The following is a 25,893-nucleotide window of genomic DNA, read 5'->3' on the forward strand; positions in this document are numbered from 1 at the left end:
TTTTCCCATCTACTTAAAATAAAAGGCCAGATGAACAGGTTACTTACCAACTGGTAACGTTCTTTCGATTGCATGTTCATCCAACGTATTCCTCATCTTAGATGTATTCTGTCAAGATTTAGCTGCTTTGGAAAATCTTTCCTCGATAGACGACGCCGTGCGTCGATGTCATTGAGTCGATGGTCCCTCGAAGGCCTCCGTTGAGGGTGACGTCATCGGGTATGCAAGTACCACGTGCGGCACCCGTTGGCCTCAGTTCTGTTTTTCCCCCTCTTGCTCTACTGTGTCGATTGTGCCGGTAGTCGGGTATTAGCCTTGCGAGAGTTGAAGTGGCAATAAGCCAGAAAATCTACAGAGGGGTAGGATGGGAGGGCGATGAAATCCAATCGAAAGAACGTTACCAGTTGCTAAGTAACTTGTTCTTCGAATGGATTGTGTCCTCCAACGTATTCCTCATCTTAGATAGACTCCCAAAGCAGTATAGAAAATTCTCCGGAGGAGGGAGTAGATTTTTGATACCATTATATGGTGGAATATAGAACTGCTTTACCAAAATTCAGCTCCTTAGACTGGGAAGCATCCAGACTATAGAATTTTGAAAAAGTGTGCAGCGATGACCAAGTTGCTGCTTCACAAATGGATTTTATGGGAACACCTCTTTGAAGGGCTGTCGAAGAGGCAATGCCTCTGGTGGAATGGGCCCTTAAGCTTTCTGGTGGGTCTTTTTCCACCAATCTGTAGCATTCTGAAATGCAAAGCACAATCCAACGTGATATAGTTTGTTTTGACACTGATTGACCCAATTTCCTTCCGGAGTAGCCAATGAAAAGTTGATTATCCACTCTAAACTTGGAAAGCCTAGAAATGTAAAATCTTAGAGCTCTTTTCAGGTCCAACCTGTGTAATCTTTCCTCCTTACTAGGATGAGCTGGAGAGTAGAATGCAGGTAGAACAATTTTCGGATTTAAATGAAAATCGGACACAAATTTAGGTAAAAATGAGGGTTTAACCCTGAATACCACTCTGTCCCTATGCAACACAGTATAGGGTGGCCCAGAAGACAGTGCCTGCAATTCGCTCACTCTTCTGCAGATGTTAAAGCAACTAGGAAAGCAGTTTCCCATGTTAGTGATCTTAATGGACAAGTGTGCAAGGGTTCAAAAGGGGCAAACATTACGAATTTTAGAACCAAATTAAGATTCCAAATTGGTACTTGGAAAGGGTAAGGAGGAAACACATTGGTGAGTCCTTTTAAGAATTGTACTATTAAGGGAATTTTGAAATAGGAGCATTCTCCCGACGAGCGCTTGAAAATGGAAAGCGCTGCAAGATAACCTTTAATGGTCCTAACATTTAGACATCTATGTGCTAGGGACAAGAGGAAGGACAACACTTCCGGATTGGAACATAGAAAAGGATCAACATTCTTTTCTCTGCACCAGTTGAAAAACTTTTTCCAACGGCAACGGTATAGAGATTTTGTTGCTGGCCTTTCTGAAAGCAACACCTCCATGACGTCATCTGGAAGGTGCCAATCCTTGTATCTCTGCCTTTCAGATACCAAGCGTGATGGTTGAGAATGTTGACCTCTGGATGGAGAACCTGGCCCTCCATTTGTGAGAGAAGGTCCTCTCTCTGAGGAAGACGTAACAAAGGACAGATGGACATGTCTAGAAGGTCCGGGTACCACGTTCTCCTGGCCCAATCTGGGGCAATTAAGATCATGCCGTTTCTGAACCGTCTCAATCTCCTGATGACCTGAGGAAAGACGGGCATTGGAGGGAACGCGTATAATAGTGGGAAGTTCCACTCCACCACGAACGCGTCCCCTAGGGCTCCTCTCGGGGGAAATTCCCTTGAGCAATTCCTTTCGCACTTCCGGTTGATTCCGGTCGCAAATAGGTCTAATTGAGGGGTTCCCCAAAGGGCGAAGATCTCTTGAATGACTTCCTGATTCAGTTCCCACTCGTGGGACACCGTGCTCTGCCTGCTCAGAGCATCGCCGTCATATTCTCCTCCCCGGCTAGATGAACTGCCGTTAAGGAGATTCCTTCTTGAATTGCCCAATACCAGAGCCCCATTGCCTCTCTGCACAGAGGTAGTGACCCTACACCACCTCTTTTGTTCAGATAATGCATGGCTACTGCATTGTCCGTCATTATGATTGCTCTCAGCTCTAAAAGGTTGATGTGTAGTTTGGACTCCAATGGAGACCAATGACCGCTGATTGTCAGCTCGTTGGCATGAGTGAGGCGTCCGTCACTACTGTAATCTCCGGCCATGGTTGCCAAAACTATTCTCCTTTTAGGATATTCTCTGTGCAAGTCCACCACAGAAGATCCTGCCGAACATTGTTCGGAATCTGAAGAAAATTCGTCATTTGACCTGCGAACTGGGACCATTAAGTCTTTAGAGCCCATTGAAGGGATCTCATCCTCAGGCGTGCCTCTGGCACTAGGAAGATGCAGGATGCCATGAGGCCGAGAAACCTTAAGAAGTCGTAGGCCTGGAGATTTTGGGCATTTTCAAATTTGGAAACCATCTGAAGAATGTCTTGAGCCCTCGACTTGGGAGGCGAGCTCTTTCCCAAGGATGTGTCTAATACAGCCACTATGTACTGGAGCTGATAGAAGGTGTCATTGTGACTTCTTGAAATTGAGGGAGAAGCCCAGTCTGTGGCAGGTGACTTTCAGATGATCCAGTGCTTGTTCGGCAGAACGTGCCCTGATCAACCAATCGTCCAGGTAGGGGTAGACGTGAATCCCCCCTCTCCTGAGGTGCGCTGCCACCACTACCATTAATTTGGTGAAGACCCTCGGACGGAGGTCAATCGGAATGGCAGGACTCGAAACTGATAGCGTGAGTCGCTAAATACGAACTTCAGATATTTTCTGTGCTTGAGATGAATTGGCACATGAAAATAAGCATCCTAGAGGTCCAATGACACCAACCAATCCTGAAGTTGCAGGGCCTGAAGGATCTGAAAAAGAGTAACCATCTTGAACTTGTCCTTCCTGAGGAGCTTGTTCAAGCCTTTTAAATCCAAGATGTGTCTCAGACATCCGTCCTTTTTGGGGATCAAAAAGTAAGGCGAGTACCATCCCTTGTTCCTCTCCGCTACAGGTACTGGCTCTAAATCACCTTTCTCCAGCAGGGTTAGAACTTCCTGCTGTAGGAGCGGGTCTGAAAGCTTCAAAGGGTGGTGGATTCCCTGGTGGATTGCTTTGAGGTTGCGTTAAAAAAGGAAGGCAGTAACCTTGGGCTATTATTTCTAGGGGCCCCAACATCTGAAGCAATGGCTCGCCATTCTTGCAGATGCTGTGACAGCCTGCCTCCCACAGGTGATGCAAGTCCTCAAAGTGGTTTTGTGGCAATTGCTGCAGCCGCTGATGGCAAAGAGGCTGCAGCTGGAGCTGGCTCTGCATGTTTTCCTCGTCCACCACGAGTGGCCCTTCTCTGGCCCCTTTGACTGGCCATTCCTCTCGCCTTTCCATATGAGGAGTAGCAACGATAGGATGTCCCCTCCAAGATTGCCCTGACGCACGAAAAGGCTGAGGTTGTCTAATAGCAGCTCCTAAAGACTCAGCAGCTTCTTTTGAGGTCTGCAACTTCTCAAGGCTCTCGTCAGCCTTGTTGCCAAAAAGGTGAGGCCCGTCAAAAGGCATTTTCAGAAGACAGTTTTGCACGTCTGGTGCGAAACCCGACTTCAGTAACCACACAAATCTGCGCATTACTGTGCTAGTGCCCATGGACCTGCTCACACTATCTGCAGTGTCCAATCCAGATTGAAGGGATTCCTGCATGGCCTCCTTTCCATCTTTAACAATGGCTAGGGATCCTTCCCTTTCATCCCCTTCTGGCATGTGCTCTGCCACCATTACAATGCACTCCCACAGAGTGTACGAAAATTTTGCCAAGGCACATGTGGAGTTGGCTGATTTTAACGCCATACTCCCAGCTGAAAATACCTAGCATGCCCAACCATCCACACGCTTGTCGTCCCTATCCAGAGGGATAGAAGGGTACGCCACCTTATTTGAAGCTGTGGCTGCCTGGACCACCAGACTCTCAGGAGTGGGGTGTTTAGACAGATAGCCACGGTCGCTACTGGAAGGGCGGTATTTTGAAGTAAGGAATTTATTCACCTGAGGAATAGAATCCGGAGTCTCCCAATTTTTGCCCACCCTATTTTGTAAGGCTACATGGAAGGGGAGGAATAGATCTTCGGTGGGACCATGATCCAATATATCACTCAGATCAGCCTGGATGAATTGAGTTGGTGGTCTAGCCCATCCTAAATAATCGACCACCTTTGTCATTAGTTGACAGTACGAGGGACTGACATGTTTCCCTGGTTCTGGCCTTCCAAAATCCACTTGCATTATGCAAGGTTTCCACCAGGTCCCTCATCCTGCTTTCCTCAGATATCAGGCATTCTGGGACATTTGGGGTACCATATTGCAGTCCTAAAGGAACTCTCCTCATTAGATCTCTCCTGTTCTTCAAATATTGAAGTCAAGGATTTGAAAAATTCTTTCCTTGGAAGAGGTTTAAAAACCTTTTCTGGGAGAGAGGTGTATCAGTGGAACCTGTAGGCATTACAACCTTTGCAGCCTTCTCTTTTGCTGTTATTTTTACAGCTTCTGGCTGAGTTGGCTGAACTGGAGCCTTTGGAACATTTGGCGCTGAGGGCTTCGGGGTCGGCGTAGGTGTCGATGGCGCCGACGAAATAGTGGTCGTCGACAGAGCCGGCTTAGAGTGCGTCGAGGCGCTCTTCGAAGACTTGTCCTTTGAGGTGCGTCGGGTTTCAGACGGCGTCGGTGACTTCGAACGGTCGACTCGACTCGAGCAGTCTTTTTCAGTCGCAGTCCTGGAAGGTTCCCGATCCTTCCTCCTTCGATCACCCGGTCTCGAGGGCGTGCGAGTATTGGAACGATAACGCTCCCGGCCGGCTTCCGAAGAAGGCACGGACCGAGGCTTAGCTTTTTCAAACACCTCCATCATTTTCACCCTGAATGCTTCCCACTCTTTGGAGGAAGAATGTTTTGTGGGGCATTTAATCCTTTTTGGGGATTCGTCCGAGGACGAGGTGGAAGGGGACCGTTGGCGTCTTTTCTTCGACTTTTTCGTCGAAGACTAAGCACAATGAGAATCGCTTCGGTACCTATATCGATGCCTTTCGCGTCCAGGAGATTTCTCCTCACGGGACCTCGACTCGACGCTAGAGGCTTTTCGGTCAGGTTTACGACCTACCTGCAGTTATCCCTTCCTCTCTCGCAAGACCTTCCCCGTCATCGCCTGACACTCTGTACAGGCTTCCATGTCGTGGCCTTCCCCGAGACACCACAGACATTCCCGGTTCTGGTCCGTGATGGACATTTTCGAATCGCAAGATTTACATTTTTTGAATCCCGATCGTGGGACATATCGAATATCTTCTTCCGTATTACTGCGTCACAGAACTACTCGAGGCGGGCCGAGTCTCAGAAGCAACACGTACTGAGGAAAAACAGAACTGAGGCCAACAGGCGCTACGCATGCTACTTGTATACCCGATGACGTCACCCTAGACGGAGGCCGTCGAGGGACCATCGACTTGACGACATCGACGCACAGCACCCTCTACCAAGAAAACATTTCAAAGCAGCTAAACCTGGATGGAATACATCTAAGATGAGGAATACGTTGGAGGACACAGTCCATTCGAAGTATGTTTTTACGAAGCCGTCATGCGCAGCAGATACTGCCCGAACGCACAAAATGCTCCGCTAGAGGGAGCTGTTGTCTTAGGATATACAGTGGTCGAAATCGCATAGCTTCACCTTTTACAGTGGTCCAATTTGCATAGCTTCGCCTGTTGTCACCGCTAGAGGGAGCTGTAGACTCAGGATATTTATTGGTCCTACCCGGTCAATGAAAACCTGCACTTGGGCCAGTGTACACAGGCCTGTACACTTGTTTTACATAAACCATCGCTTGACCTGTTCTTTACCCTCACTTCTTCCAGTTCTCTTAACCTTAAAATGAATAGTTTACACTTGAGCCTCTGCTCGCCTAAATCGTTTCTCTATTCTGTCACTATAATGTTCTTTGCATTTAACAAACAGCTCTTTTCCTTGTGTTACATTCACTTCTTTCCACTCGCGACACTAAGCAATCCTCTCTCTTCTTGCCCTCTCACATCTAACGGTAGCATTTGATTCTGATAACCACTTCATATTCTCTCTGCTCTCTTGTCTTTGTTTTAAGGGGCCTGTTCTTATCTAGTTCTATTCTTATGTCACCGGAGACACCTACTCAGTCTCTTGCCCAGGTCAATGTTTGACAATTTTTCCTTTCCAATATGGTGTTCCTCAAGGTTTTGTTCTGTGGCCCCTTCTTTTCTACCTTTAATTCCTGTAGCTTCTATTCTCTCCTCCTTTGGTCTTTTTCACCATTTGTAGCCTGATGCTTCTCAAATCTTTTCCTTCTGTTCTTTCACTAAAATTATTCACAAGACTTTCAGCTTGATTACATGCCAACAAATCTTGGATGTCAGACAACTATTTACATGGTAATCGTCTAAAACGATTATTCACTTTTTCCGTGCTACTACTATTCCTCCTCCACTAGCTCCTTTCTTCCATCATCTCACTCTTCTACACCCTCTGCCTTTAACCTTGGTGTTTTAAACTCAACATTGTCTTGCACCTCTCTCATCTCTACCATCACTCGCTCTTTCCCCTTTAGACATTTAGTCAGAAAGTTTGCCCTTCCTTTCACACTACTAAACTGATGATCTCAAATATTTTTCCCCCAACTATATCATTCCTCTCATTTTCTTCTTGGTCTTCCCGCTTATCAACTCCCCTATCTCCATTCTTTCTAGAACTCTTCTATTCGTCTTCTCTTTCGTCTATTTGCGACTATCGAGTGACCATTGAATCTCTGCTTTTTTTAATTCACCCCACATGATGGCTCCAGCTAATCTTTACTCCTTAGTTTCTTTTTACTCTCCTGTCCTCACTCTTAGATCTCAAGCCCAGTTTCTCTCTTTTGTTCCTCACCCCACTCACCCCCCCCCGGAATCATCCCGATTTGGAACCTATTCTTTATATGCGCCCAAACAATGGAAAAATGTACCTCTTGCTGTTCAATCTCAAGTTTTTGGTGAAAGCACTATATAATTCAAATTAAAATACAAATGCATCAAGTGCAGGGAAGAAACGGGCCAAAGCAAGTGGGGATTTTGCTATAACAGAAGTACATGCAGCAACTTGTTTACCTTAATCATGCCGTTGTCTACAGGTACTGTGGTGCTTATCATGTGAACGTTGGGCGTGGATGTAGAACGATGTCGCTGTAGAGGTTGACCTTCGCCAGGGTATGTAAATGCAGCGCCGCCCCTGTGCTGCATGTAGGGACTGCAAATTAAAAGCAGAAAATTCAAATTAGCAATCTAAGGAAATCCAACCTCCGGGGTGTGACACTAGAAGCTATAAATAATACAGGGATTTTAAGCTCTAGTGCACGGTTCATAGACCTAATCATCCCATTATTCCATCTAGCCCTCTCACAGGGCCTCATTTTATGGTTTTGCATTATCAGTGAAAGCATCTTCGTTTATTACTACAGGTTTGTGCTGCACCAACATTTATGTGTAGGCACTGGATTCTACCGGGAGAATAGCCAAGAGCAACGCTCTTTCCTTGGGAACAAGAGAATACAGTTTCATCGGTTCCATACATCAGTCGTCCGACTCTTATTCCCCTAACCCTCCCCCCAGGTTGATAAATTGAATACTAATAGAGTCAGCACAGTTGCGCCCATTATTACAGTACCTGGAATCAGGAGGAGAGAAAATCATTATAAAAAAGACAACAAATTATTACTTGTATTATTATTCTGCAATAAACACAGGCTGCAAACTAACAATTACTAAATGCAGTAAATATGGCTCGATTGCCATGAGAAATATTTGGTTACAGTGCCAACCTGTGGTTGTGGCATGTTTTGAAGATAAAGTACTAATGATAACGATGCAAGGCTCCAGAGAGATTTAAAGCTACGTGGTTATTAAACAAGACCTCTACCCCTACCCCCGAGTACAAGATAGTCTACTATTCTACTACTTCTAGTCTAGTCTACTATTCGAAAGCAACATTTTGGTGGGCCAACCCCTAAAACATTCTTTGTATACTTAACGTAAAATATTAACATTATACATCAATAACTGGCCTATACAGCTTTAGCACTAAAACAAGCATTTACAATTTCAATATAGTGCCCCTTTATACTCAAAAATTAAAACACAAAGAATGCTCTTACACTTTTATTTAGCATTTAAGTGCATTGCTTATCTTGTCGGGATAATATTTGAGCATTAAAATAGTACTGTCAAACATAAGTAGTTCCTAATATTAGAAATGATGTAGTCCTATATAGTATATGCATACCTTCTCCCATTTACTTCTAAGAACCTAAAGCCTACAGCCAATCAATGTGTGAAGCCAGATGAAATATGACACACTAAAACTAAGGATATACTCACAGTAGTGTTGTCAGTATATGGAAGCCAGTAGTGATGTCATGTTATTCCAGCCGCTGCACACCCATTAAATGGAAGGTGCTAAACAACTGTGAAAAAACCATCACTTCTAAGAGTACTGGCCTAAAAACAATATAAAGCCATATATAACAAGAAATGGAAAACAGTATTAATCGGGCTGTTGGATTTCTCCCTTCCAACCACCAATGCATGTATGGATCCAGCAGAGATTTCAAAATGTGTCATGCCCTTACTTCTGCCATGCCACAGCTTCCCCAGACAATAGTTGACAGCTAAGAGCTAAACTATCAAATAATATTTCAAAGACCATGAAAAACAAAATGTAACAAGAAAATAATTTGGAAAAATTGGCTAAGTGCCAACACAATTTCAAACCAGACAGCAGATTCGTCATTTGACCCAAGAAATCAGTTCTTTCAGCTCTGCCCTGCACGGTGTACTCTCACCAGGGGTCTCACAAATCTCTCTCTTTACCGCAGAGTGTTGTCTGTTACTACGTAGGGTTCATGTTAGCTTAGTCAAGCACCCTGGACTGCTTACTCTGTGCTCTCCTCCTCTCCCTTCTCCCTTTTTCCTATCTCCTCCCCTCCTGCCCCGACTTTCTTCTATGCATTTACTCTATCAGAATTGTCCCTGGACCTATTATGATAGCAACCTCGTCTGTCTCTTCCCCCTCTCCTTACTTGTTTTTTCCCCCTTCACCTCCCTTAATTAAACCATTTACCAGACTAGTAATTTCACAATATGAAATGGATTTCACAAAATGTCCGAAAAGCTCAATTACACTTTACTCCATTATAAGAATAAATGAAAGTTAGTTTGTCCAAGCGATTGCAGTATGAGATTGTTATTAGACGGCATGCACTTTTATAAAATATAAACAATGATTGAATTTAATAATACACTTTAACTTAAAGTGGAAGGCATATGCATTTGGGCATGCAGCCATTATTGCATTCACAAGATGTTTTCAGGACAGTGCAAAGCAGAGGCTGGGTTCTTTTTATTTACTAGCAGACTGATTATTAAACCCACCTCACATGATTTGGCAGGCCTTGCAAAGTCAACTCGCCCGCTAGCATAGGCACGTAGTTTCTATGAAGGACGAGAAACATTTGCTTGATACTCGACCTTCGTGGCGAGACAATAATATTCTCAGATGTAAAGATCAAATATAGGTTTCACATGGCTGGCCTCTGGGTGGCATCAGTGAGCAAAACTTTCCTAACAACCATTGACCGTGTAAAGTGACAGGGCCACATCCAGGCCTTGATTTAAGATGTCAAATTCCTGCTGACAATTTTCGGACCAGATAAATGTTCCTTTATTTTGGGGAATTCCGTCACATGAATGTGTTTTTCTGCATACCCCAGAATGAATTTTACATAATACTCAGCCATCCCGAAAAACAAACCTAATTGCTTCTTGGATGTGGGAGCAGGTGTCTGACTCATTCTTCACTAAACCTACTATAGGCCTGATTCTAGGGGTATCAGTCAATTACCCCAAATAGGTGTTACGCTCACCTGGTCTTTTCGGGGGCGTTGGGGCACGGTTGCAGCCCTCCCAGGGATTAGTTCACCCTCATCTGGCTTCTCCCTCTGCGCTTGTACAGTTACTGCGGTAGTGCTGCTCAAGACTGCTCCTATGTAAATGTAAAGGAGGCGTAAGTATGCCAGTCTGTGACTCGAGTTCCCTTCCAGACCCCTTTCACCCAGGGTGTAGTTCCCGTAGGTTTCGCTGCCCATAGAAGTCTCACTTGCTTATCTTGAATGATGAGCAATCCGTTCTGCTACTTCCGGCAGGGGCGCTTGCTTAATTAGGAGCGAGATCCTTCACTAGTCCCTCTATGTGGCTGTCCAGTCCAGCTGCGACTAATCCACTTCTCTCCAGGTGAGTGTTTTTTGTTTGTATAGTCCGTTTTGCTTTCAACCTGCTTTACGGTGTTTGTTTCGTCTGTTCCGGCAATGTTGTTAGTTCTTTCCTTAATGTTTCTCTTTTGCTCTTTCCCCGTGTAGGTGATGTCGCGAAGATGAAGATGGCAGCCGGAGCAAACGGTACGAGTTCACGATGGTCGGGCAACAGGTGAGTGATTTCTGAGAATGCGCGTGTGGTCCCAATGCAGCGCGACCCCAAGCTGCTGAGTTTCAATTGTCTAACCTTGTCTTTCTGCTTCTTTACAGGGCCCGTCTCCATGAACAAAGGGCGCAGCATTGGATGATGAGCGCGGCGCCGGAATCAGGTTCGCTGGTTTCCTGAAGGGGAGTATGCAGATGCGATGAGATGGTGATCGCTTGCTTCCAGAAGGTGAGTATGCAGAAGCGATGAGATGGTGATCGCTTGCTTCCAGAAGGTGAGTATGCAGATGCGAGGAGATGGTGAATGCTGGCTTCCAGAAGGTAAGTAAACTGGTCCGAGCGGCGGTGAGCGTCACGTTGCATGAAGATGCAAAGTAACGCGAAGCATGGATCAGTGTGAGGGCGGGGCTTATATAACCCTGGGCTGTTTAGCCATGCCCTCGAGCAGCCTGGCTGGGCATGCTCTGCCACACCTAATATTAGATGCACATGCAGAGTGGGTCTGGAATGTTCCCAATGATCTGGTCTTCTTCATGAGCCTGGCGCCCCAGAGGCGCCAGGACAAAACCCACCTGGCTCTGTGTTATGCCCCATAAGGGGTTCTGGAGTGCCCCATACGAGGGCAGATGGGCAACAACTGTGTCCCTGCTTGAGTGGCCATGACAATAGGTGACATGCTGCACTTTCACCTGGCATTTAGACATTTTTACCATTAAACCCTTTTCTTGCAATACCTTTTGTACTTGTTGCACCTGGCTCACCCTCTGATAATGTTCCAATTCAGATTTGCCCCATTCCAATAAATCATCCTTAAAGTAGCTCACTCCAGCAAACCTATTGAATAGTACTTGCATTAGTCGCTGAAACCCAGCTGCCGACAATGGTAATCCAAAAGGCACCCTGCAAAACATGACAAGAGAGCTCACACAGTTCAATTTGATGGTATGCAGATAAGGTCAAAAGTTGAAAACCATGATGCTTGACCCGTTGAGGATACCTGTATTTGCAGATGCTAGCGTTCAAGTCACGTAGGTCGACACACATTCTTAAACCCCCTCCTGGGTCTTGTTTTCTAGCCAGGAAAATTGGCGACAACCACTCCGATGCTTCACTCCCAACAATAACCCCTTCTGTTACGAGCCTGTCTAATTCCATTTTGAGTGCCTCCCTTACTAACACAGGTACATTTCGCATTTTGTGCGCTTTAGGCACTGTTCCTCTTTTCAATGTGCAAACCCCTTTAACATTAGTCGTTGAAAATGGTAGGATATGCTGTTTTAAGGTTCTCCCTCAACAATGGTGCATTTGAGTCTATACAAAGGATGGGAACTTCCTTCCCTGTGCATATTTAGATCTCCAAGGCCGCTTGCTCATTATACCCTAAAACACTTGCACCTTTTTATACAACAAAGTTTTCCTTCTGCTTGCCTGCCTTTGTGTTGAATGCGTGCTGGGAGGAACTCGAGGGCATCCTCCCATCTACTCCCCTTGGTTCTTCCTCTCAGGTGGCCAGGGAAAGGCTATTGCGCTTGGATCCTGACCCTGGGATGGAAATGCGAGGGAGCATCACCTGGGTGGAGGGACCTTGTGGAGTGGGAAGAGGATGTCTTCAGGCGAGTCATGGTATCCCCCTTTCCCTTATGAGGATGAGGCCTACCATCCCCTGCCTTCATAGGGTATTGTCAGCCTATCACTTTCATACATCCCAACTATGCCACAATTATATGCCTTTAAGACTGGGACGAGGAAGAGGCAACTTGGAGTAATGCACACTTCTAGTCAATTTCACCACTTTGGTACTGAGACGAGGAAGAGGACTATGGAGGAAAACCATTGCGAGGGTCAGGCATGTCCTATTAATAGGTATAACTGTGGTCAGGCAAAGGACTTGTGCCTGAAACCAATTGAGAGGCCCAGGTGCATAAAATGAGAGCCCGGCAGAGATGAAGTGTGAACCTGCCTGATGACGAAGCAGCTGCGAGGCGAAGAGCAGGCTGTAGAGGGGCCGGTGGAAAGGACGATGTATACTGCAGAGGGGTGAGAGGCACTGCGACCCGAACAGGTCGTGAGAAGGTCAGAGACCCTGCAGTCCCCTATGCCGTGTTTCCCAGCTGGGAAACACAGAAGACTCTGAATTGCCATGGGCCGCTGCAGCAAGGTTCACAGGTGGCGAGCGCTGCTTTTTGGAGCTCCTGATACATACCCGGGAAGCAAGTGGAAGCCAGAGAAAGGAAAGAAGACGCCTAGAGGAGTAGCCAAGCACCAGTGAGTGTGAGAAAGGGAACACTCGTACTGGGGCACTCCAGGGGCAGGAATTGGGCATCTTCTATTGCCGATTGAACAGAAACTCTGAGAATGGGGTATGGAGATCTAAGAATATTGAATAATGAACAAACTGCCAAGTATTTTGTGAAATGCAAACACGTTTATTGAATACCAAACCAAAAAGAAGATATGGAAATGATGTGAAAATACAGCACGAGTGGAAAGCGAATGATGTGCTGTTATGAACGCAGTGAAAACCGTTAAGAAGCATTTATGAACAAAGTGAAAGTCCGTAAAGAGTACTTATGAATTCAGTGAAAGCAAGCGTGAAAGGCAAGTCGATGACCTTTAATGGACACTGTGAAAGCAAGGTGTTGGGAAAAGCATACACAATGCAAAGTGAATTCAATACAATTTGTGGCAAAGCCAAAAGCCTGCCAAGGAGAAAACTACAGCCAATGTTGATACTGACACAGGTACAGGGAGAAAACCTGTGGTGGCCAAGGGAAACCAAGAGCATCACAAAGTGTCAAGGATTATCGGTTGTATGACCTGTAATGGGTGGACCATGTGGTTCGACAACTGTGCCTAGACCGAGTAGCGCCTGCTTGGGAAAGAGCCAAGAAAAGCCAATATACAAAGGCTGTGTTGTATAAGTGCTGAAGTGAAAGAAATCATCTGTTTGAACTGTTAAAGAGTCTAAAGGATTACAGAGTTAAACTTGAAGTATGGCTGAAAGTCAAGAGACTTGAACTGTGTGGAACTTGGGGAAGGAAAGCCAGAGACATCTTGGAATTGTGTTGCACTTTGGGAAGGGAAACTACGAAACCGCTTGGAACTATTTGGAACTTGGGGCGGGGAGGCTAACAAAAAGCCAGAGCTGGAAAAGCTGAGAACTTTATTTTAAACACTGTTTCTTTTGGTGCTGACATCCCTATACATTGTATATCGATAGTTGTGAGCCAAGCATAGGTTTTGGACACAGACAGGCTTTTGAATTGAACTTACTGACAGACTGTCCTTAGTTTCATTTTGGCCTGAACCATTTGTAGTAGGATTCGCATTGAGTTGTATGTAGGATTTCATTTTGTAAAATGTATACTTGTTAATTGTTCTTGTTTGTAATTTATTTGTCTGTTATTTGACTTACGCTTGCTGATGTAGTAGAATTGTAATGTGCATTGATTAATTTAAGCTGTGTGTCATTCAACGGATGGTCTTTTTCGTTTAGTGTAGTCTTGTTTGGATTGTTCACTACATGTATGAATAGGTGTCGATTATTTCCTACATCTATTTTAGAAGGTGTCAATTACTTTTTGGAACCATGACACAAATTGTATTGATTTAATGATTGTCTCGTTTAATGAATACTGTTTGATGTAATTAGGTTTTATACTAATAAAGTTGACAGATTAATTGCCATATTTTCTATCCAATGTGTTCTTGAGATTATCGCTGCTTTTTCTGGTCCCCTGTACTGATGCACAATACGCCCAGTTTTTGTTATCGTTTTTCAGGGAGGGAAATCCCATCTTAGCATAGGGCAAGTTAGTCCTTACTCCATCCTGACATTTAAAATAAATCCTTTTGTTCCGAAAAGTGAATCTGTTGTCTGTATCTTACTTCATGATGCCTTCACAGTGCCCATTCATATCTCAAATGGTAATGGGAACTTGTCCATAAGCACTTGGATTTATGACTGACGGAATGAGTGCATTCACAGACCTCACAAAACTGTCTTCATAGAGCTCTGGGAATATCATGGTGTAAGGAGATCCAGAGTCCACCATCATCTCAATATCCACGCACTTGACTGTCATGATATCCCATGGTCTGGACTTCTTCTGTCCTTGGATTTCAAATAATAGCTTTTCTCCTGGGTTCGATATTCTGCAACCCTGCGGGTCCTCTATCATGTTTACACCAGGTCTGTAGATTATATGCGTGTCCCAACCTTCAAACCTAGAAAAGCTGGTGTTCGACTTGCACTGCCTTGCAAAATGTCCTCTTGCACCACACCGTCTGCACTGTACTCCCAGAGCTGGACATTCTTAGGCCCCATTACCATGGCTACTCCAACCGCATTTGCTGCAGGCAGGACTCCTCTTGTTGGGGAAAATTGGCAAGACTCTCCCTCTTAACCTTGACATAGTTGCTTAAAGGGAACTTGTGCCGTCCATTTTTCTGCTTGAATACACAGCTTGCTTTGTCTCCCCAGCCACATGCATATCCTTGTGAGCTATCTCTTGCAAAGACTTTGCAGACTCTTCAATAGCCCTCGCTAATTCCAGGGCTTTTTCCAATGTTGTATCTTTAGCTATCCAAAGTGTCGCTATGATTTATGTGTTACATGTGCCCATCATTGTTGGATCCCTGATATTTTTTTCTATTATATGAGTGAAATTGCATGTGGCTATCCGAGTCCTTAGTGCAGTGACTTAGGCATCCATTGCATTAGCCTTACCTTCAGGATATTCCATCCTCAGACAAGACCGACCACTTCTAAGAGGAGGAGGAGTAGCCCTTATCTCCAAAAATGGCCTATCCATCGGACTGACCAATCGCCCATGGGACGGCAATGCAGACATCTTATCTGCTAAACTGGCCCTATCCCCCAATTGCACCATCTGACTTCCAAGGACACCTTCTCCACTTACTAGGAGACAAACTTACAAGCTCCACTAAAATCATTCTTCTTGGTGACTTGAACCTAGGGCTCAACGATCCTAAAGATAAAGCCGCTGCAGCCTCAGCTAACAAGCTCAAAGATTTATGATTTATACAGTCACTAGTTCTACCCAGTGTTAAGGCCGCACTCTCGACTGGGTGGCCGACCACAACTGCTCCTTCACTGTCAGCTCCAACGTTGCCTATCCCTGGTCTGACCACAACTGTATTCAGTTCACCATCCCTACTACCTCAACAACAAAAGCACTCTCCTACGCTCCACCAGTGCAGGTAAGAAACTCCAAAAAACTCACTAAGGATAATCTTCTACCCTTCCTGGATGTCCGTGCTCTCAGGGCCCCCTTATCCAAGGACCCCAGCGCCCTATCTAATCTATAAACAGAAACCCTCACCAATGCTATCAACACCATAACCTCGATCGAAAGCAAAAAAGAAAAACAATCAATGCACGTTAACTCATGGTTCTCAGAGGAAATAAAGGCCCTGACCTCTAGTAAACGAGAAGCACAAAAAACATGGCAAGCCAACCCTAGCCACCTTACTAAGGAAAACTTCCCCAAAAATATCCACCCATTACAAAGACGCTATTACCAAACCAAATCTGACTCTTAACTCGCGGATCGCCGACGTAAACTCCCAAACCAAAGAAATCTACGCCATTTTCAATGAACTTCTCTCCCCTTCAACTAGCCCAGATGTGATCATCAAAGATGAAGCCTGGTGCTCAAATATACAAGCTGCCCTACTTAACAAAATAGAACTTCTCCAAAATAAAATTCGAACTCACTGCAAAGCCTTACCTCGCCAATTCTTGTACCCTCACTTAGCCTCTACCACTTCGAACCCCAACAACTTGCTATTCTCCTTCCACATCACAGAACCTGAAGTCATCGACCTCCTCAAACACCTCAAACCATCGATGGGCAAAGGAGACATCTGCCCACCTAAAATCATTAAAGAATGTGCCGACTCTCTTGCCCATCTCCTAACAGCGTTCATAAAGACCTAATTTAATTTGGGCATTGTCCCAGCAAGCCTCAAAGAAGCCTGGGTGCGCTCCCTCTTACAAAAAAAACCCACCCTAGACTCCACTTTGCCCAATAACTACCGGCCTATCACCACAGTCCCATTCCTCCTGAAAATCCTAGATAAAGCAGCCCATAATCAGATCCAACACTTCCTCGAATCAAACTCCATCTAGGAAAAAGACAGTCAGGATTCTGCAAAGGCCACGGCACAGAAACTGCCCTGGTAGATATTAAAAACCAAATAACAGGAATTATGGACAAAGGGAAACCAGCCCTCCTCCTACTCCTGGATCTCTCGGCGGCCTTCGACTTTGTGGATCACAAGATCCTTACATCTCACCTCACTCATTCCGCAAAATTCTCTAGAGAAGCTGCCTCATGGATCACATCATTCCTTGAAGCCAGGGCGATGAAGGTTTTCTCAAACCAGGCAAGTGCATCTCCTATCATCATACATTGCAGAGTGCCCAAGGCTCATGCACTGCTCCCAGGCTCTACAACCTGTTCACGAAGCCCCTTTTTGACAAACTGGACGCCCTTGGCATAGCTTATACCAACTATGCTGTTGATACTCAGGTACTCCTATAACTCACCGGCTCCTATGACCTAGACTCTACTGCACTGCTTCAAATCTACTCTACCATCCAAGCGTGGATGGTGGCTAATGGGCTCTGTCTCAATTGAGACAAGACAGAGATTATCATTCTTGGTCCCAAAGCAACGCTAGCCAGACTTGGTAACCAATACAAGAACTTCACCATTGACAATTCTATCATCCCGGTATCCTCCTCTGTAAAAACTCTAGGCGTCTACTTAGAATCCACCCTATTCATGACTAGACAGGCTATTGCCTCTGCCTCCGCTCACCCAAACGTATAAATGCAGCTAAACCCTTCCTATCCAAATCCAACGGTCAATCAATAGCCAGAGCCACCATTGGGGCAAAGTCAGACTATTGCAATGCCCTCCTAGTAAACACCTCGACTAAAAACATGAACTGAATCCATATTATACAAAAAGAATGCGCTTAGAGCCGCATTAAGCATCACGAAAAGAGACCACATTGCTCAAGCCAGATGGGAAGCACACTGGCTTCCCATTAGGGAACGCATACCTTTCAAGACCCTCACACTCACAAGTGTATAACTCAGACGGCCCCACCGTACCTATCTGAGACCATCTCAAGAACTATCTCCACACGTCCCTTAAGAGCCCACTATGCAAACCAACTAAACACCCCTCCCATCAACAGGGCCAATGCAAGCAGGATCAGTTTCCATTACATTGCCCCTAAACTATGGAATGCCCTACCTAACGCTCTCAGAGCAGAGACCTCCCTCACCACCTTCCGGAAAATACTAAAAACCCCCCTCTTCAACTAACAACTCCTCTCTTGCCGAACGCCACCCTTCCCTCCCCTTATACTTCGGCCTCTAAACGTTCATCTGTATGCTGAAAATGTTTTTGCCTCTGTAACTAAGTAACTGTATTATGTAACTATGAGTGATGTCTGTAACTGCGCCATGATGCCCCCCGGCTGAGGGCGCTCAAATGTGAATAAATAAATAAATACATTTACTCATCCACTTTTTGGAATATGGAGAAGAAATTATACCTTTCAAACACCACATTTATTTTTTTGCCAAAACATTTGGTGAGTTTTTTGTCTTATGCATTTTCTTATGCACTGACCACAACCTTCCCTTCACCTTGCAAGGTAAATGCCTGAAGATGCGCAAACCATCTGTGCCTAGGCAGTTCAGTAGTGCTGCTTTCTTTTGGTCATTTTCCACCTGTCGCCCTAACATACACCTTAAATTAGTATAACTATAATTCAGAGCATATTGGTGGTTCCCCGGGGCTGGTTAAAAAGCATGGCAGTCGTTTTGCATGTGTGGTCTCCATGTCTTAATATAGTTCAATATGGTGCGTGCAAGTGGGTGCCGAAATATTGCAGGTAGTTGCACTTACTTTAGTCAGGCACTTGGTGGTGCTGGCATACTTCTTAACTTTTTACTCCCATTTTTTTTCTTTGAGTCGTGGACTTCACGACGCCAACAAAATGTGAGGTGCTTTCCTTTGGCCCTCTCCGTGCCTGAATTCTCCTACGGTCGGTCACCCCTCCAGGACGTGTAGGGGGCTGTGCCCTCAGCCGCTCCGCAGTACAGACCTCACTGCCCGATCCTCAAACTGAGGCAGATCCTCCCTTCATTCATTTTTTTTAATTTTTGGCTCACCACGCTGATGATTGGCTGATGGTCGGCGCGGGGTCTGCCTCCGTGGGGTGCCATGGGAACTTGACACCAAAATGTGGTGAATGAAGCATGAAACACATACGGACGACAGATGTGGAGTAATATATTTGTATTGCTTGTCACCCACGGACACCTTCTACAGACTAGCCACGAACAGCTAACCTGGGACTCCCAAGATTCCATTGAATGCTTGCAACATCTCTAAAGTAAACAAATGATGCACACAATGTTCAAACATACACATTAAAATATGTATTACACTACAACACACCTCCAGTGGACCTTTACATAAGTGAGCCAGCAATATCGGTACCATAGACCAGAAACCCACATCTTGGTAAGTGGCAGAGATTGGGCCTCATTACGACCCAGGCGATAAGAGGTTAACAGTGCCGTAAAAGGTGGCAGCGCCGTTAACCCCTTACCGTCTAATTACGAGGTCCCTTTGCGGGTCCCGACCTTAATGGCTTGTTTTTACCAGCCGTTAAGGATTGGACCCGCAAAGGGACCTTGGAGGTATTTACGATACCGCAATTTGCAGTACCGTAACTACCGCCCTCCCCATTTCCATTGAGCCCTATTGGGGCAAAAATGGGAATGGGGAAGGGCCAATGGTGAATGGGGAATTACCACCCCGCCTACCTTGGAATGGGGCGGTAATTCCGCCATTCACCATGGTGCAATCGGTAAAATACCGGCGGCAACCATCGTCTCAATGTTTAAAAAAGGGGACCCTTGCAATCCTGGGAACTGTCGGGTGATCTACTTACAAGATGCTAGTAGCAACATTTTTGATAACATCCTCTAAACTAAACTAGAAATTGGGTAACAGACACTGATGGTCTCAGCCACATTCAGGCTGGCTTCACAAACTGGGTGGTAGAGAAAACATTATTTGCCTCCCTGTTTTGAAGAGTCCATACCTTAAATGGCCCTATTCTACATCAGGACATCTGGCCCAGTTCTGAAGAGCCTGTATTTTTTCAAGCTCTGTATAGAAGACCACCCTTTGTGCAATTACGTCCGTTTGTGGTCCAGATGGTAGTACAACTATTAATCCTATTGAAATTAATGATGTTTTCAGGCATTACTATTCTAATTTGTATCCGAATGAACCAAATGTTACGGGTCATGGCGAGTCCTCCTTTCTTTAGTGATTCCTAAAATTACAGACATGGATAGGATGGCACTTGAAAAACCGATAACTACAGATGAACTCAAGTCTGCTATTCACAAATTAAATGTGGGGAAATCGCCTAGGCCTGATGGCTTACCCGTCGAATTTTACAAGATTTTGCCAGAGTCTGCATTAGAACTGTTGAGGGATATGTTCATCACCTCTAGGAGCGATGGTCAATTTCCACCATCTACTAATCACACTACCATCTCAGTTTTCTTAAAGAAGGGAAAAGATAGAAATCTTTCCTCTAGTTACCGCCCAATAAGCCTAATTAATATAGATAACATTTTGGCAAAAAATGTAGCCTTGAGAATCGAACATTTAATGCAGACTCTGGTGCATGATAATCAGTCTGGCTTTGTTAAAAACCGCAGAACATCAAGCAATATACAGAAGTTGTTATTGACAACGTCTCAGGCACGGAACTGTGTTGAGGATATGGCGGGCTTCTCTCTTAACGCTGAGAAGGCATTTGACCGGGTGAACTGGGATTATCTCTTCTCGGTCCTGTGTAATATGAATCTTGGAGATAGTTTTATTGCCTGGACAGCGCTTGTGTACGCTCATCCCACTGCTGATGTTAAGACTAATGGCTTAAGATCTGAATCGTTTCATTTAAGGAGGGGTAACAGACAGGGTTGCCACTTATTCCCTTTGTTGTTTGTCTTAGCTATTGAGCCGCTGGTAATTCCGCTCAGAAGCAATTAAGGATTAAAAAGCGTAAGCTATCAGGTGATGGAGCAGAAGATTTGGTTCTTTGCAGATGATCTTTTATTAGTTCTAAGGGATCTTGACAATTCACTCCCTGCACTGATGGACATTCTTGATACATTTTATGAGGTAGCTGGTTATAGAATGAATTGGTCCAAATCTGAGGTTCTGCCCTTGTCGTGTACATGTAATAAAGCTTCTACTACAGCTTGGGGCTTCCAATGGTGCGCAAAAAGGAAATATTTAGGCATATGGCTAACAGCATTGATCGAGAATATGGTTGATGGGAATATGAGCAAAGTTTGTAAAGATCTCAAGATTAGTCTGGAGAGGTGGGCTTTCTTAAATTTGTCGCTTTGGGATCAAGTAAATGTTTTGAAAATGACTGCTGCTCCCAAAATCAACTATATACTAAGTATGCTGCTCTTAAAAATTAGTCCGCATTATTGGAAAGATTTGGATGGCTTAATTCATTCATTTGCCTGGGATCAGAAACAGCCCAGGCTTAATTTGTGGAAACTTCAGCTCCCATTGGAAAAAGGAGGCCTTGGAATTCCTAATGTTCAAGCTTACCATCTAGCATTTTCTAGCCAGTTTATTGTACCGTTTTTAAAAGATCAGCCAGATGGGTGTGTCATTGCTGAAGCGAGCCTTGCTGGTTCACTTACTCCTAGAGCGATCCTAACAAATGTGACCTCATTTAGCAAGAGGCTTTGTGGGATATTTTTACCCATGCCAATGCGCCCCACTGCACCCTTTGCCAATGGGGAAAGAAACAGCTAAAAATGGATGCGCTAACCCCTGTGCACGCAAAAATCTGCAAAACTGTGCATGGTTCACCATCACAAAAGGCTGCACACCCTTGCAACACACAATCAAAGTTGGTGTAAAAACAGAACTCGCTGCAGGAGAATGCCAGTGGGTGCTGTTCATTGCAACATGAAGCAAGGCCACAGAAGTGGGCTAAAAACCGAAAATGCCTTTTAAAATGCAGCTACCCCAACCAATTGCAACCTTCAAAGTGCTGTTTTGGTGCTAAATTCAGTCATTTTCCAAGTGAACCATTGAAATTAAAAGTCCACTGAAATCAGATTCTCCAGGTGGCTCAGAAAAAAACAGGCCTCACTGACTGACAGCAGCTAAGAAATGTATTTCATGAAAAACCAGTCCAGCAACAGTTTGTTTTCTGATACACGAGAAAAAGGCAGCTAAAAGTGGCAACATATAATAATCCGTCTCATTTTCAGCTATGCACAGAAAACTCCAAGCAAAAGGCTAAATATTTACTTCCTGATTGCAAACAAATTCCAGCACTCAAGGACAGAAATGGTGCTGAGTAGATGTGTATGCTGCAAAGGAAACTCTGATGTAAAAGACTCAGTTTAAATGTGCCTTTTCCATGAAGAAATTGCAACATTTACCTGTTTTTGTGAAGGGCTTAATTCCTTTAATTGTCAAAATCCCCTATAAACTCTGTTCATTTTTATATCTTTTAAATGAAAGATTGTAGGTGAATCTTAAAGTAACCCAGTTTGGAGTTAACTGGTTAACTCTGATTGGACAGTGCCCAGCCTGGGAAAGATGGCACTTCATGTTGTCACTATTCTGCTAACAGGAACGCTTAAGTGATGCTGGAGGGTTTTACATATTTAGACCAAAGACTATTAGCCATACATCTTTGGCTGAGACAAGGACAAAAGATAGGCTGAACATTGATTCCTTCTGGGGAGGTGCAGGAAACTTCCCTCTACACCCTACCCTGATCAAAGGGATTTTACAGCTGTTTTCTGTTGAAAGGAGAGAAAGAAAACTGCTCAAAGCAATGCATAGTTTTGAAAACCTTTAACTTTGCAACATGGAGGACAAATCTAAAAATTGGTAGTTATGTTATGCTCTTTCTGTGGAGACATTAGTGAACCCTGTACTACACCAGTAACCAAGGTTACACCAAAACTATTGATGGTGCAAATATAATATTGTATACCCATGTTCTAGGGGTAATCGCCCAGTATTGAATTAGAAATTGTTAGGCCAAACCGTTACGATTAAAATGGACAAAATTCCACAGAACGTCAAAGACAGCTCTCACAGAGTTGGGAATTGGACACAAGGATGACTCACAAAATATATAATGTATGCATCTGATTTTATTAGGGTGCATAATTATAGAAATGTGCCTTTGTGCAAAAGTTAAATTGTGGTTCAAATCAATGTGGGAGTTCCCAAAACACATCACAAAGATGACAGCTCTTTTCTGACTTCCAACCAGAACAAGGCAAGTGCCTTAGACCACTCACAGCCGTGGAGGTGTGGTTTGAAATTCTGCCGCTATCATAAACTATGTGATGTCACTTTGCATGATAAATATACGAACTTCACCAAACACGGACATACTGATTCCTGACTACATCCTGATTTCCGCGCAGCACTTTGTTCCTGACTTCATCCTGTCCAGAACTTTTCATCTTGTCCTGATTCCAAACTTATTTGCAAAAACCAAGGCCCAGCATTTGCTGAACTCTTTTCAGCTAAGCCCAAATCCAACCATCCTAAACTTCAGGAAAGAATCATTCTGATCCAGTCTGGCTTGCTACCATCAAGCTTGCCTGCTTAAACTCACCATCACGCTAACCTACCGTGTCCAGTTACCAGAAGGGCCAAATCCAATCCAAATCAGTTGAGGTGGCAGTGCAATTGACCAGAACCACCAAGCTGACCATCCCGCTAGAGGTGCCCTGCTGCCAGTAGCCTCGACCCATGATGACCAGAACCCTGAGGGTCCAATCTTAATTACAGTGGACTGTAAGTATAAACAGGAATCATAGGAACCCATAGTATATTTGCTTGTCCTATCCCAATCTCAACCTTTCCCATCTTTAACTTAAGACCTTTTAATATTGTCAGAACTATTCTTGCACAGATTTTTTTTCATTTGTCTCATTAAACCATAACCCATTAGTCATTTGGATTAAATAAAGTAATTCCCATACAGAACGGAAACCAGATTATCATCCCTGAAGAGTTACAATCGGCCGTGCGCAACTGCGGAGATTCACGGGTGGCATTCTATTTTTCTTAGTCATTAATATAGGTTAAATAAACCCAATCCGTCATTTTAAAACCAAATTTCTACTTTTCTGTTCTATTTTTTCAAAAACGACTCTTACTAAAACCTCCATAACTTCTTCAATTTTATAGATAGAAACGTAATTTCAACTCTCACTTATACATCCACAACTAAAAGCCACATTGTGGAACAGTATTTTTTTATTGAAAATCGTATAGTGAAATTTTGTCACAAATTCACATTTTGCAAAAGTTGTACACGTGTCTTTTTCCATCCAAAGTGTTTACTAACTTCCATTCCGATCTAAAGTGTGTACTGTTGTTTATCTTGTAGCTCATGTTTGTTGGGACCTGTTTAGTGTTGCACTTATAGGGATTTTTCTCCATTTAAGCATTTTTGCACACTTTACATTGTTTCACAAAGCCATTTTCAACTGTCATTTTAAAAGTGGCAAAGTTCCAAAAACACTTTTTCTCTCTTGTTTGGGGAGGGAAGATTATATTCAAACACTGTATTCTGTTGTTCTTTCATTCCTGAATACCTGCTACTTACTTACATCTCTGTAGAATTGCTCATTCGCAAATTAAGAACTTTGTAGGGGGAAACCTCAACCTAAGCGCTATCTGTTCACAAGCCAAAACAGTTCTTTTTCCTGTGTTTTCTATTCTGCATTACTATCAGTGAATTGTTTTGCCACCACATTGGTGATTGCTGCCCTATATATCCATATATATATATATATATATATATATATATCCATATATATATATATATATATATATATATATACATTACTCACCGTAATCGTTTTTCTGATGCTTGTATCTGCTTAGATTCACAAGCTATGCATAGGCCGACATCTAGTGGAAGCTGCAGAGTATTACAGTTTGTTTTTCGAAACTCGAAAATGGGCATCAACACAGGGCGTTCCAGTAATACTATCCCAAGTGTGACGTCCACTGTACCCATGATCCCTCACACGTGTAGGACCCTCAGATTGTATTTTTTCTGACATGAGGTAGCATGAAGAGTAGCGCGAGTACAGATTATCCAAGCAGATAAAGGAAGATAGGACTACAAGCATCCATGTGCCTTCTCTCAGAGGGAAGGAAGGGTGGGTCGTATGTGAATCTAAGCAGATACAAGCATCAGAAATACGATTACGGTGAGTAATGTATCCCTTCTGAGGCTTGTGGAATCTGCTTAGATCACATGCTGTGCATAGATTAGCAAGCAGTATTAGAAGAAGGAGGTGGGATGTGAGAAGGGTCCTAAGCAAACAGATGTCTTAGAACCGCTTCTCCCACTTGGGGATCTGTCTTGGAATGAGTGTCAATGCAGTAGTGCTGAGTAAAAGTGTGAACAGAGCTCCAAGTAGCTCCTTTGCAAATGGTGTCAAGGGGTACATTTGCAATGAAAGCCAGAGTGGCCCCAATGCCTCTTGTAGAGTGGGCTCTTGGCGTGAAAGGCAGAGTTCATTCTGAAAGGGAGTAACACAGCTGGATACAATTTACAATCCACTTAGAGATGGCACCTTTAGTGACGCGATCTCCCTCTTTGACTGTAGCTACGGAGACGAACAGTTGGTCTGTTTTTATTAGCGGCCTGGTCTTGTCTACATAGTAGAGGACCGCTCTTTGTACATCTAGAGTGTGTAGTTTCACCTCAGCAGAGCTTTTGGGTTCTTGGAAGAAAGCCGGATGCTCAATTGACTGGTTAACGTGGAATTTAGAAATGAACATAGGTGAGAACCTAGGTGTGTACGTGGAACCAGTCTATCCTTATGAACAGTAAAGAAAGGATCCTGCACGGACAGAGCCTGAATTTCACTGACCCTTCTTATGGATGTAATGGCTACTAAGAAGGCAGTTTTATAGGTCAGGTGTTTGAGACTGGCTTTTTGCGTGGGTTCAAATGGTGGGCCCATGAGTTTAGCAAGTACCACATTAAGGTCCCAACCCGGAGGTGGGTTAGAAATTAGAGAGTTGAGTCTCTTTACCCCTTCCATGAAGGCTTTAACCACTGGTACTTTCCACCACAATACCTTGTTGTGGGAGGTGGTGTATGCTGACA

At 44.2% G+C, this 25,893-nt stretch overlaps 1 protein-coding gene across 3 annotated transcripts in view; it reads right to left on the bottom strand.

Annotated features, from left to right (window-relative positions):
- Positions 1-25,893, bottom strand: part of ARAF (A-Raf proto-oncogene, serine/threonine kinase) — a 1,000,066-nt gene that overhangs the window by 545,087 nt on the left and 429,086 nt on the right. For all 3 annotated transcript variants that reach the window (XM_069647431.1, XM_069647429.1, XM_069647432.1), the window contains exon 7: positions 7,265-7,403. In XM_069647431.1, coding sequence (XP_069503532.1) covers positions 7,265-7,403 — 139 coding nt within the window. The remainder of the gene's footprint in view (positions 1-7,264; positions 7,404-25,893) is intronic.

The sequence above is a fragment of the Ambystoma mexicanum genome, chromosome 2q, assembly GCF_040938575.1.
Source record: "Ambystoma mexicanum isolate Mex_15411 chromosome 2q, UKY_AmexF1_1, whole genome shotgun sequence".
Lineage (NCBI taxonomy): Eukaryota > Metazoa > Chordata > Amphibia > Caudata > Ambystomatidae > Ambystoma > Ambystoma mexicanum.